At 30.3% G+C, this 14,422-nt stretch overlaps 1 protein-coding gene across 2 annotated transcripts; it reads right to left on the reverse strand.

Moving 5' to 3' along the window:
- Window positions 1–780: 780 nt before the first annotated feature.
- Window positions 781–7,601, reverse strand: LOC132735585 (prolactin-releasing peptide receptor-like). 2 transcript variants are annotated; one of them, XM_060722552.1, is made up of 3 exons: window positions 7,431–7,601; window positions 2,178–3,388; window positions 781–1,297 (listed from the first exon to the last, which is right to left on the reverse strand). In XM_060722552.1, the coding sequence occupies exons 2-3, from the start codon at window positions 3,354–3,356 to the stop codon at window positions 1,130–1,132; spliced, it is 1,347 nt and encodes a 448-aa protein (XP_060578535.1). In that variant the 5' UTR covers window positions 3,357–3,388; window positions 7,431–7,601; the 3' UTR covers window positions 781–1,129. The 2 variants fall into 2 exon arrangements, with proteins under 2 accessions (XP_060578535.1, XP_060578545.1); XM_060722562.1 differs by having other exon boundaries at window positions 2,178–3,382; window positions 7,426–7,601.
- Between the last annotated feature and the right edge of the window lie 6,821 nt (window positions 7,602–14,422).

Genomic DNA, 14,422 nt, shown 5'->3' on the forward strand with positions numbered 1-14,422 from the left:
AGCAAAATAGTCAAAGTATTCATAAAGTTATCTAGAACATTCTCTCTCTGTCATTAAGTTATCTAAAATGCTTTTCTCCTTTTTTTGCTACTTGTGATGAGACTTAGGTTTATTTTTAAAGTCAAACGAAGCAATTTTTATTGAAATGCTGTTCCAAGAAAATAGTAAGGTAACTTCAGTAAGCACACATTGTGACCAAATTTGTTGGCGTTTGTAAATATAACCATCTTCTTGCATCCTTATGTTTATAATTCCCAAAACTGAAATATTACCGATCTTGAAAGAAACATTCTTGGGGCCGAAATTTATCAGTATCTAATAAGAGTTTCCAATACAATGTATGAACTTTGTTTTAAAATGCATTGATATATTACAAAAAATGTATGAAAGCGTATAACGAATATTATGAATGACAGGGCAAGTTAAAATAATCAAACTAACTTTTTAATAAAAAATCGAATGTTGCAATAATTTAAGAACATCCCTTGCGTGTCCGCGACAAAATGAATCAGACTGAATACACTGAAAAACAATTATCTCATCATCATTGGTTTCCAATGAACATTAACGAAGTTTCTCGATTGGAAAGAATACTGTTATTATACTAGTCTCATTATGTCATAAAGAGTATGTGCTTCTTTCAATGCATAACAGTATGCCGATGACTGGTAATATAGAAATCTAGAAACAATGTGATCCCTCGGAAGCATTTATCACAACAAATTTACAAGAGAATTGCAGACTCGGTTTGATTGAGTCTGTAAATGAATGAAAATGAATACGTGCAACATCAAAGAAGTCACTGTAGGAATTTTAGAAATTTTTTGATTATATGTTTGAGTATATGTCTTTTTAATGTTGTTCTAAATTATCTCGATACCATGACTTGATAAAAGTTATTCCCGAAAGTAAGTATAGTTGTTGTATTTGTTGGAACGACAAACAATTAAATGAAAAACGAAGTACAAAACATAGAGAACGGTGTGTCGAGCATTATTTTTTAAAGTTGCTCATTAACGTTAACAAAAGTTCACAAACAATACTTCTTTATTTTAAACAATTTACAAAATAGCTTTAACAACTGCCACTGACCAGCATAATAACAAAACATGACAATATAAAATGTTGTCTACACGGCATTGTGATATGGTGACAGCTCCGGGGCTTTAAGCTGAACGCGCACTGTCTTCTTGTGCACTCTTGGCGACGGTGTGGCTGAACGTAATGACTTTCTATGCTCTCTAGGGGATGGTGTCGCAGGAAGGACGAATGATTCTGAAACTTCAGTACGGCTGATCTATACAAAAAATGAGAGACGGTTGTAATAATTTTTCAATAGTAAGCATCAAGTAGGTTGGCTATCTATTATCGGTATACATCAAAAGAGGATATATGTTTAATGAAGGTTCATTACTGACTTTATTAAACGAGTTGAAAAAAAATATATTATGCGGGCGTCTGGAAAACATAATATTATTTTACAGAACAATTCTAATAAATTTATTTACCAACACGGATATAATATTCCATTTATCACATATCAAAAATAAGAACTGTTTACAGTAAAAACCACTTTTTTATTGACGCGCATATAGTGTTACACTATCATTTAGTGCTTCTTGGAACGGGTATGTGATAAATGACCACTTGTGAAATATCGATTGTCTTTTCATTCTTTAAGGCACATCCGCAGTAGAATATACAATCATAAAAAGAAATGCAAAAGGGAGTATAATTCAGTTTTCTAAATTCTAACATGATACTTGTTTAATGAACACTTGTCTGGAATTTTTTATTGCAAAATATACACAATGGAATGAAATACGAATCTGAAAAACACTTATTGTTATGTTTTGATTCCTAAATGATGACGATTTAATATTAACATAAACTTTTAATAATATTAAACTCAGTGAGTGTGTAAACACTATTTATTCATGCACAAAGTTTTCTTTCATTTTCTACAAAAAGAATGTGGTATAAATTGTCATAAAGGCATAAAAATGCAAACAAAATTCTATTTTGCTTCCATAAAATCTTTTTATCAGACTGAATTAAGATTTAACAAAAAAGTTGATTTTGCTTTATGATCAAATATAACTGTGTAACAAATGAAACAAGACACTAAAAATAAAGCAATTTGAGGAATTTTATGGAAAAAGAAATATAAATCAAACCTGAGATGAACTTCGTCTCCTATTACTGAACCGGAAGTAGCCCTTTAATCTGTCTTTTGTCGAAGAAGGCATGTACCATGAGGCAAATAATATTGGATTGACGCAAGTTGAGAGATACCCAAACCAGGCAAAAGTAATGAATGTAATGTCAAAATGTCCAGAAACGTCCTCTGCCGCTTCATGTACGAAATAATGCACAAGAATAAGAATGTTCATTGGGCACCAACACATGGCGAAAATCGTAACCATGGAAATAAGATAATTTTGAGTTATCTTTTCTTTGGCAAGGTCAAGATCATCGTCGCTATCTTGAGTAGCTCGATCCGCGTATTCTTTTTGGCGGGCCGTTTCAATATGTCTTTGCTCTGAGTCATGTGCCCATGTGACTTTTGGTGTACTCTCCTCACTTCTGGATGCACGGTTGCTAATGTTACCGTTTGATATACTGTAATGAACGACAGTCGAGGCTGTTTCTTTTGACTTAAGCTCTGCTGAAATCTTAACATAGAGGAAACCTATGATTGCAAGAGGCAATGCATATAATGTAACAAACATTGCCCTGAAGTATTCTTCAATGTGACGCTCCATGTTCACATAGCAAATTCCTACGCCACGAAAGTTCTTTCCAAATAAAGCACCGAGGTCTATATATTTTATATACACAGCGTGTGGTAATACTACGCATATAGCACCAACCCAAGCACCAATTATACAAAGACCCGCTGGAGCTCGGGCTTTGAAAGGATTTACAATAACCCTGTATCTATCTATCGCTATGAATAAAAAAGTGAGCATTGATGCGTGAATCGGAAAGAATTGGATCATAGGTAAGAAAAAGCAAAGAAAGCTGCCAAAGATCCAATTCTGAACCAACATGTTGGCTAGCGATATAGGCAAAACGAAGACACACTTTATAAGATCGGAAAATGCTATATTTCCGAGGAAGAAAAATGTTGGGTCCTGATATAGGCGGCGCTTTCCCATGACAATGACCATAGCAATGTTACCAACGAGCCCGACCAGTCCAACAACCGCATACAAGAACATAAATATTGGATAGACGTATTTGAGAGATTTGCGAATGTAAGGCTGAGTAAAATCGAATGACGTGTCATTTCTGTTCTCGATCCACCACATAACCTGATAAATATAACCGTTGTCCGGCTCCGACGAAGCCATTTTGATTGTTCAAAAATACAGGGACTCTTTACCTGAAAAAAGAAAAGAGTAATGAGAAGCCAAATTAGTTGGAATAGCTATTTTACATTTGTTTTGAATTTTACAATAATTTAGAAATGTATCGTTATAGTTAAGAATATTTTTTTTTAAATCATTCTTTATATTTTTATGATTTTATCCGTGTATTTTTAAAACAAATTGTGAAGTCATTAATGTTAATGACTATATAATATTCAAATACATGTGTATGTATATTTCTAAACAAACTCACGGGTTATTACAAATTTAAATACGTTGCTTCAGATTTTCTCTTTTTTGTACTATTTTCATTTTACATTTTAATGTAATAGCTGAAATCTTTTGGGAAAATGTATTATCTTCAAATGATGTCAGGCTTTAAATCCAGTACTTCTTATGTTGTTATTTATTTTATTTAATCAGAATGAAAAGTAACACATGTGCTTATGTACAAGTCTGTTGATTATTTTTGTAAAAAATCAATATCGATATCTAAAGACATGCCATTCATACTTGTATAAATGATATACTTTTATTATGAAAAAAGACCTATTTCAGATATATCTATCACGACAGTCAGCGCACGCAAATGTCAATAAACGGATAGAATAACGCGAGCATGCGTGACCTAGAGCGCCATGTAAACTAGCTAACTGCAATAACGGCCATAGAAGTTAATAGTCAAATAAAACTTTCAAATAACATCGCACTAACACGTGAAAAGGCATGACAATGCCGGTGTCCTTATAGTAAAACAAAACATAAAACGGAACCCTGAATTACCAGATAAGACGCATACATTTATGCAACATTTAGCACTTGTTCAACTTTCTTGTGCATTAGCATCTGCTGAAACCTACGGAATAAACTGTAAATGCTTCATCGAGATTCGACATTTGAATATGTATGGCGGCAGATGCAATAGCACTATATATAGATCATGCATTTAAAAATAACTTTGGAATTACTTAATTACTGTTATTCGCACGCTATTTTCCATCACATTTTATCTTTGATTATTTTTACTTCATTTTTTATAAAAACGTGTTTAAAAAAATTGCCATTCAGTTATTAATAACTGAAACATACATGTGATAATATGATAAGTAATTAACAAATAATATAGGTATCATTGTCAAACTTAAAAAAGAATCTAAAAAGTATGGGGTCTTTATAAATGAAAACTAAAGCAGCTTTTACATCTACGAAAAAATCTATCCCGAGACTGGGGTGCATGAGGGAAATACTAACAGGATACACGGAGTAACCTATGGAGCTTGTCAACCAAATATGAAACATTTTAATTCTGATTCATATAAACGTGCATTGTAACGCAGTATTTTATGTGTATTCTGGACGTTGGAATTTAATTATGATATAAAACGTGCATGAGCAACTTTAATGAGAAGTGCATTAAATCTCTAATGATGACATAAAAGATTATGATTTTACATCAATGGATAGGATCATATTGCTCAGAGGAAATTAAAAGGGAAACTGTAGGTTTGTCGGATCAATAGTCTGTTCTTAACAACAATAAAAGACTATCATGTTACGTTAATATCCACACTTATGTATAATATATTGCCATGGTAAAATGAATCGATTTTACTCTTTTTGATAATAAAATACGTCACCTATTATATATAGTACTAGTATTTGTTTATGTAGAATATAATGTTTATTACTAGTATATTGACAGAGCTTTACAAAGTTTAATATAAATTATGCGCTTAGTGAAAATATTCGGCTGATGAAACTTGTTCAGTCTCTCGGGGCAATACGAGTTTGATTAGCTTGCCATGAAATTCAATAAATGTGACACTGTGTACGCCAATAATCACTTTAATGTTTTTTTCTGCATTTTATTCCGATCTAGGCATTTTATTTAACGATTGAAGTTGTTATAAAAAAATTGGTATCTATGTTTATAAGCTTACGTAGGTGGGCAAGTGGTATCGACTGTCTGCTCCCAAACATTTCCCTTCACCAATTGGGGTTTTAATCTCGACAGGGACTTTGGATTTTTTTTTCATATAAGAAGGCTATAAAGCTAGCTTACGGGCGGTATGTGGATTTACTCGTGGTTTGTCTTCAAAATACAGTATGGAAAGCCAACAGAATTATGACATTTATAGATTCTGTGTCTAAAACTAACCTTTCTCGAAAGGAAACTAAAGCTTACCAAGTGAATGAATGATAGTATGACATTGGCAGATAAACAAGGTGTTTAACTTTGATAATAGAATCAACAAAGAACATACAAGAACCAATAAAGTTTGACACAATAAAAACAATAGTCATCCATAGAAGTTTTTCTCGAGAAAGTCTTTATTTAATTATTGTCTCAAACGGTCGTTTCACGGTAATAAAATATCATATGAAACAGGCAACAAATAAACAATGGGTTTATAGACTCCGATGTCCTTTGAGAATTATGTGATCATACAATTGATTCTTTATGTAAAACTCATTTTAATATAAGATCTTTGATTGATGTTTTGACTTTTTAAACGCAATGACAATATTATCGCATTGGTGATATTCGCTTTTGTTTATGATTTCGTAGCATTTTAAATTTAGATAACTTTGTTGTTGCATAACAATTATATTACGTTTTGAATAATCCAAATACATTTCTCAAATTCTGATTGGCTCAACCACTTTGTGAACTTTATCGTATATACTTTATAGAACGGAAGCACGCACAAATAACAATGTATTTTCTACATCTCTGGCGGTTATTAGTGCGTAGGTTTTTTCATTGTGTTTTGTTTTTATGGTATATTTGTTGATTCAAATGTCATAACTTCATTAAATAGTTGAGGTACACCGCAATGGTAACTTTACTCGAATTACTTTTTATTGAGTAATGGTAATGAGGCCGTTGTTTACGTGCTTCTTTCTTTGCGCGTTTTTAAAAACAGTCTTAAGTTGTTGGGCTTTCTTATGAACTTGTTGTCATTAACAATTTGCGTTATTATAAGTTCGTTATGCAAGTAAAAGTACTGACGGGATATACGTTAGTATATAGCCTTTAGGACATAGATATAAACCTACCTGTTATATTTATCTCATTCAGGCTATATTCTCACGTAGAACCCGCCAGCAACAGTAAGTAATAATATACAATAAAATATGCTTATGTGTCCAATGTACCGTATTTCGGCACACGACTTGATACCTCACTGCTGAGCCTTTTCTATCTCTCTTTTTTGCAGGTTTCCTACACATTTCAAAGCAATTAATTTAAACATTGAAAAAAAAAAAAAACAATGTTAGAATTCAATATATTTTCAAAAACTAAATAATAGATTTTTCATTTTTAGTGTATTTTTTCTCATCCTATTTCAAACAGTAAATATTTCGAATGTTGTAATGTTATGCCTGTCTTTTAACATGGCGGCGTTTTATTATGGCAATTGTGCTCATGGTAATGAAATAAGTGACGACCAAATTAATATGCTATAAAATTAATATACAAAATTAGTGATTAACATTTATATGCATATACACAGTTCAGAATTTGTCAGATTCTTTTTTCAAAGACTTAAAAAACGAATACAATCTTTCTATATGATAATACTTTATCTTAAATCGAATTCGCTCGTTAGAAATTGTTATGTATTAAGCCGACAGGAAACGAGAAAGCGTTGATTCACTGAATATTTCAAAACTCCTGAACCCTCGCTTAAACGTTACTATTTTTGTTCTGATTTAGCAATAACAATACAAACTGTGAAGCCATCTTGCCACTTTATTCGTCTGCTTTTCCAACAAACGTCTCTATGGTAATTGATATAAATATCTATTTCCTCACAAACGTTGTAAAACATCAATAATCATTGTTTTCAGATCGAGGGTGCGTGTGACATGAATTTTGTTATAGCTTTAATTTTATTTTTTAGTATCTATTCCATTTATACTTGTAAAAATTGGGTATTTTAAGACTTACATTTGCAAGTTTATTTGTAAATACATTTGATCTTTGTAATGAATATAGTAATTTATCAAAATTACTAAATATAAAATAAAAAGCTCGACAATTTACTTTACCTGAATTAAATACCTCTCCGCTTCATGATTAAAATCCTACAAATATATACAAATACATTTTCCTCTAAAACCAATACATTGTTTATGCTACTTTTCATAAATCACATTAACCAAAGTTATTTATCAAAATTCATTGGAGTCCTTGTTTTTTTGAAAACACATGTAGTTTCTTTTTTTCATTGTGTTTTGTTTTTATGGTATATTTGTTGATTCAAATGTCATAACTTCATTAAATAGTTGAGGTACACCGCAATGGTAACTTTACTCGAATTACTTTTTATTGAGTAATGGTAATGAGGCCGTTGTTTACGTGCTTCTTTCTTTGCGCGTTTTTAAAAACAGTCTTAAGTTGTTGGGCTTTCTTATGAACTTGTTGTCATTAACAATTTGCGTTATTATAAGTTCGTTATGCAAGTAAAAGTACTGACGGGATATACGTTAGTATATAGCCTTTAGGACATAGATATAAACCTACCTGTTATATTTATCTCATTCAGGCTATATTCTCACGTAGAACCCGCCAGCAACAGTAAGTAATAATATACAATAAAATATGCTTATGTGTCCAATGTACCGTATTTCGGCACACGACTTGATACCTCACTGCTGAGCCTTTTCTATCTCTCTTTTTTTTTGCAGGTTTCCTACACATTTCAAAAGCAATTAATTTAAACATTGAAAAAAAAAAAAAAACAATGTTAGAATTCAATATATTTTCAAAAAACTAAATAATAGATTTTTCATTTTTAGTGTATTTTTTCTCATCCTATTTCAAACAGTAAATATTTCGAATGTTGTAATGTTATGCCTGTCTTTTAACATGGCGGCGTTTTATTATGGCAATTGTGCTCATGGTAATGAAATAAGTGACGACCAAATTAATATGCTATAAAATTAATATACAAAATTAGTGATTAACATTTATATGCATATACACAGTTCAGAATTTGTCAGATTCTTTTTTCAAAGACTTAAAAAACGAATACAATCTTTCTATATGATAATACTTTATCTTAAATCGAATTCGCTCGTTAGAAATTGTTATGTATTAAGCCGACAGGAAACGAGAAAGCGTTGATTCACTGAATATTTCAAAACTCCTGAACCCTCGCTTAAACGTTACTATTTTTGTTCTGATTTAGCAATAACAATACAAACTGTGAAGCCATCTTGCCACTTTATTCGTCTGCTTTTCCAACAAACGTCTCTATGGTAATTGATATAAATATCTATTTCCTCACAAACGTTGTAAAACATCAATATCATTGTTTTCAGATCGAGGGTGCGTGTGACATGAATTTTGTTATAGCTTTAATTTTATTTTTTAGTATCTATTCCATTTATACTTGTAAAAATTGGGTATTTTAAGACTTACATTTGCAAGTTTATTTGTAAATACATTTGATCTTTGTAATGAATATAGTAATTTATCAAAATTACTAAATATAAAATAAAAAGCTCGACAATTTACTTTACCTGAATTAAATACCTCTCCGCTTCATGATTAAAATCCTACAAATATATACAAATACATTTTCCTCTAAAACCAATACATTGTTTATGCTACTTTTCATAAATCACATTAACCAAAGTTATTTATCAAAATTCATTGGAGTCCTTGTTTTTTCGAAAACACATTTAGTTTCTTTTTTCATGTCATATTGACTAACATATCGTTAATCCTCGCAAGAAAATCCATATGCTTCAACATCTAACATCTGAATAAAATTCCAATGCCTTTCGCATGTAGCTCTATCTCTCTCTCTCTCTCTCTGTTATGTATCAAAATCCGATTCACCCATAAGCCTCTGTCAATGACAATTCCATCAGTGTCGCAGACTTTATATAAGCAGGGTTACACAAGGCACGCATGTGTTGAATTGTTTACGGCTCGAGCGACGAAGACGACAAAAGCTTTTACGTAAAAGGCTAGCTCTGATTAGCAGAATTTTCAGGAGAACAAAATCACGGGTAATAAAAGCTTTGCTAATTAATACAAAAGTTTAGGAAACATATCCGTATTAATCAATAATATAGAATATACCTTTTAAGAATGGATACGATTTTAGTTGTCGGGTATTTTATTCAAGTCAAAAAACGATGCCTTGTAGAACGATATGTTCCGAACATCATGAATACATAATGAGATGGTTAAGGCACAAGATGCATGAGTGAATTAAATGTTACAAAATGTCAATGTGGATGAATTATCTTTCTTTACTACTCTCAATTAAACTCTATTAAATAAAACTCAACAAAAACATGCTATTCCTTATCACTTTTTTATAATATTTATAATGTGTGACTATTGCTTAGATAATGAAATGATTTTTTTTTTAAAAACAAAACACAATAATTATTACTTGTTACAAAGGCTGATAAAATTTTTAAGGTATGAGTAAAATTAGTTTGCCCAATATTTCAATTAAATGTGACTGTCATTATTTAGAAACAAAATATATCAATTTGAAGATTAATTTATCATAATTATATGTTTGATATTTCTACAACTTAAAATAGATTTTTGACACACATAAATAACATTAAATGAAACACAAACTAATCATTTAATTTGTTTACTTTAAAAGGATATTATGCATAAATGAAGCAAAAACAATGAATTAGACATAACAAAGTAGTTCGCTTCAAAGGATTATTATTGATAGAACAAATGGCATGCCATATTGCTATGAACTCCATTATATTCCTTAATGAGGACATTCTACTTTTATTAATGATCGATGAATTATTTCATAGCTCAAAGGGACTCGTGTACTCGTAGACTGTCATATCAATTTATTTCCTGTTAATTCGAAATAGTGGAATTGTTAACTGGCAGACCGATATAATAAACGAGATCAATAAAATCCTGTCATAAAAAATAATTTACATTATATACCCTTTTCGGTCAGGTTTATCATAAGAAATTTTAAATTGGTATTTCCTATATGATAATTAAAACATTGATGATCTTCTTTACTGGTTCATTGACTGAGTACACTAATTTTAAAGTTTATCAAATCTTGGGATCGTCCGAGCACAATACATTTTTATTCATATATTCATTTTAAAGTATTACATTCTGCACAATAGACAGTAAAAGCATTTTTTGACAATTCCACAGCATAATTATAGTATACTGAAACTTTTATGTAGCTATACAACAAACATAAACAAAATCTATGAATTGTCTTACAATGTTGTAAATACATTTATTCATCTGTTGCTCTGCGGATATTATCGCTCTATCTCCATTCACTTTTAAATAGGTTTGTTCGCCTTCTATGCATTGCCATGAAAACTGGTCTTTCTTTATTTATTTTTCTATTAAAATCGTTTAGCAAAACATTTTTTGATATCATTCAATGAGAAAATGAATCAAAATCAGTTGGGAAAAAAATCTGATTTCACACTCCTGTTTCTTGATTGATATCAATACTTTGAAACAAGCATTGTGTGATCTTGATTACTTTGAAATTGAAAAATCGTTAATTGATTTAGACGTATCATATATGTTACTCTCGTGAATGGACCGCGTCTTTGTGCACAAAATCTTTTCTAAAGAAAAGGTTTTTGGAAAATGTCTTATAAACATAAAGCTTATATTGTCATGTACGTCAACTGCATGCATTGGATTGTTTTCTTAAATTTCAACCTATAAATAATGTTAACTGCTGTTAATACTTATATTTGTGGCAATATTTTAATCAGTTAAAGCACACAACTGGTTAGAAATAGTAGCTCAAAACAAAGCCAATTTTCAAAATAGAATATCGTGTTTGTTGAATGTTAGAAGTTTGTAGATATTTAAAGCGTTTCAAAACATAACTTAAATATTAAAGGTTTTAGCAAAATGTAACAAAAGGTTTATTTTTTCTGGATTTAGACGTTTTGTTATAAGTATAGAGTGCGCAGCAGGGTATTGACCTTTTCGAAAACACCGTTTTCCGGTATGCTACGGATTTAGCTCTGGGGAATTACAACTAATGAACTACAAAGCGTTATTACGTGCTACATTGTATTATTATTATTAATTATCATTTTACCGTTTTAATTGAAAAAGTCGATATGTCAGAAAATTGTCCCATTACTAACTGTCTCAATTTTTACAAAAAAAATTGAATTGTTTATAATGAAAATCTGTAAATTTAAAACGGTCATAGTGGCTCCTGCCATATTAAATAGAAATTTCTTCTGCGTGAACTTGTGTATTCACATTTATTTCTTTTGTATTGAATTATTTGTACAATGCTATTAAATCAACTTTAAAAAATGTTTTATTTCATTTTTATCCAAGGAAAGATCTCCATAAAAAATACTTATCGCTATTACCATTCAGGTTGATTTCCCAGAGTTATTTAAGACAATACCGGAAACGGTGTGTAGCTTGGTTTATTCAGTTGTGAGTCTTATATATTTGCATTAAAGGACTGAAAACCAAATGTGTTCTAAAAATTTTACCAGGACTTTTTTATTGTGTATATACAAAAAAAAATTTCTAACGCTAAAATATTCCTTAACACATAGGTTATAAAGTCAGCCAGCTAGCGTTAATGGTATGAAGTAATCTTTGAGTGGCTTGATAAAGTAAACTGTTAGCTATAAAGTCTTTTATATGGCGGGTTATATGACCCTATATAAACGGTTGTACAGTACGTAACCCATTTCGCTGGGCGAAGTTTATCTTGCAAATAACCGTTTATATATATATATCATATAACCTGTCAAGAATCTTTATAACGAATTGATAGTACAGCAAAATTCCTTTATTTTTGAAAGACCTGAATTTACTTCGTAAATTGACAGCAGCCGTGTGTTTTGTTTATATAAACGTTATGATTATCCAATTAGAAGTTGCAATGCATGTTACAAATGCAGTTTTATAAGCCTGTTTGCATTGACGTCTAAAAAATAATAAAGGCTGTAAAATAATCATTACGTTGTATGACATGTTATGTCATTATAATATTCGTGTCTAAAACGTTATTAATAGGCTAGCGATATTATTGGACTGCCTATACCATCTTGTAAAGTATATACTTCCTTATGTTGACCTATAGAACATTATACAAGTTGGAAATAAACTTGTGTGTTTTTGATAATCAAAATCTATTTAACACCATAAATAAGGTGTGTTTATGAGACCCAATGTGACAACTACTGTGATATGCTTATTTCGTATTTGACAATCTGTAATATAAAAACAATGTTATTGTTTTTGACAAGAGTAAATTGCGTTAGAGGAGTGTATAATTATGTACTGTTTGATTGATAGTTGATTTTATCGAAATGTCAAATGGGTTGACAAAACACATGAACCTACGCTGCAAGGTTTTGATGAAAACATGTTCCTTCTGTCATTACAATATCAAAGTCTATGTTGTATGCATGTCCAGAGATTCGAAAATATGAAATAGATGAACATCTGTTCTGAGCACTATTGTCAATCAATAGCAAAAATAAATTATATCGTATGAACATATTATTATGAAATACCATCAAGAAGTGAACACAAACCATCAAAGTCAATGCTCTAAATGCAACATTAGGACAACAAGTCCTTTGACATGTCTTTTTTTCTTTTCTTACAAACTTAAGGGAGAAAAAGACGATGGAAATTCACACACCATTAACACTAGTTAAAACACTGAACATATTTTAAGAACTTTTTGAGAGCTTTAAGATTAATTAATTATAAAAGCTCTATGCTTTGGTATTTGCTTTAAGTAGTTGTTATGAGATAAGACTACACTTGCTGTATATTCAAACACCTGGAACGTTTAAACCAACACTTCTATCTGGTAATTGTGTTTCAACATTTTTATATTTCATTTTCTAATCAAATTAAACCTTACAAAATTGATGTTTGATCTTCCGTTTATGCAAATTTTCCACTTTTATAAGTTTGATTTCACGACTTGTTTTCGAAGTGATTTTCCTACGGTTGATTGTTACTCACGGGAATTTTATATATAGTCCAAAAGCAAAATAGATTGTTTTGACGTTTATTGATGCTGATCTTCGATATTCTTTTGTGATGATTGTAAATATGTTTTATTTTAAATAATTTATACAGTACTTAATTTAAATATTTTCTTGCAGGTGATAAATAATTTATCCGAACGGCTAAAAGTCATTAAGAAAAATAATACATAAATTGCCTCCAAAATAACCAACATTATTTGCATAACTTTTATTTTTCTTTAAATTAGATAATTAATTCTATAACTCCTTTAAAGCGGCTTTAAATCTTAAAAACACATTTTAAAGTATCTGATATTCAATATATTAAAAAGTCAATTTAAATTTTTAACGTAAAACAAGCAATATTCTTTTTTTCTCCTCTTAGTCTGATTTATATAACTCTAAAAATAGCTAAAATAATCTTTACAAATACTTAAATAAAATTTAATTGTATGCATTCGAACATTTAACCTTATTGTTGCAATTCTCCACGTTCCACAGCACGAAAAACAAGTCCCTTTTCTATAAGAAAAATCACACATAACACAACTTAATATTATAGAATCAAACGAATTAACTTCGTATCATTATAAGCAGTGTGTCAAAGAGATTTACCGAGTACTAATGAAAAGTAAATAAAGCAGATAAAAACGCTATAATGGTCAATCGTAAGCGCTCAGTCGTGAAATAACGTTAAGCTCCCTGGTCCGCCATTTGTCAGAAACATTATTCGATGAAATATTCTTGCATGCGTATGAGTATCGTTATATATGAGATAAGCAATTGCGTTATTAGGTTTTTGAAAATGTTGTTGTTTTGCTGTTGTTGTTATTTTTGTTTTTATTGTTATTTTTTTATTTAAAGTTGTTGTTTTGACCTTGTTCTTGTTGTTTTCTGTATATTGCAGATCAGATTGAAAAAAGTTACGCGTTTTTTTTTTTTGTTTTTTTTTTGCTTTCTTGTTGTGTTTTTTTTAAATATGTACCTGAAAACATTGCACGTTGATTACATTTAAAGAGTTAAAGCTT

The sequence above is a fragment of the Ruditapes philippinarum genome, unplaced genomic scaffold (assembly GCF_026571515.1).
Source record: "Ruditapes philippinarum isolate M1 unplaced genomic scaffold, ASM2657151v2 ctg760_1_1_1_1, whole genome shotgun sequence".
NCBI classification, from domain to species: domain Eukaryota; kingdom Metazoa; phylum Mollusca; class Bivalvia; order Venerida; family Veneridae; genus Ruditapes; species Ruditapes philippinarum.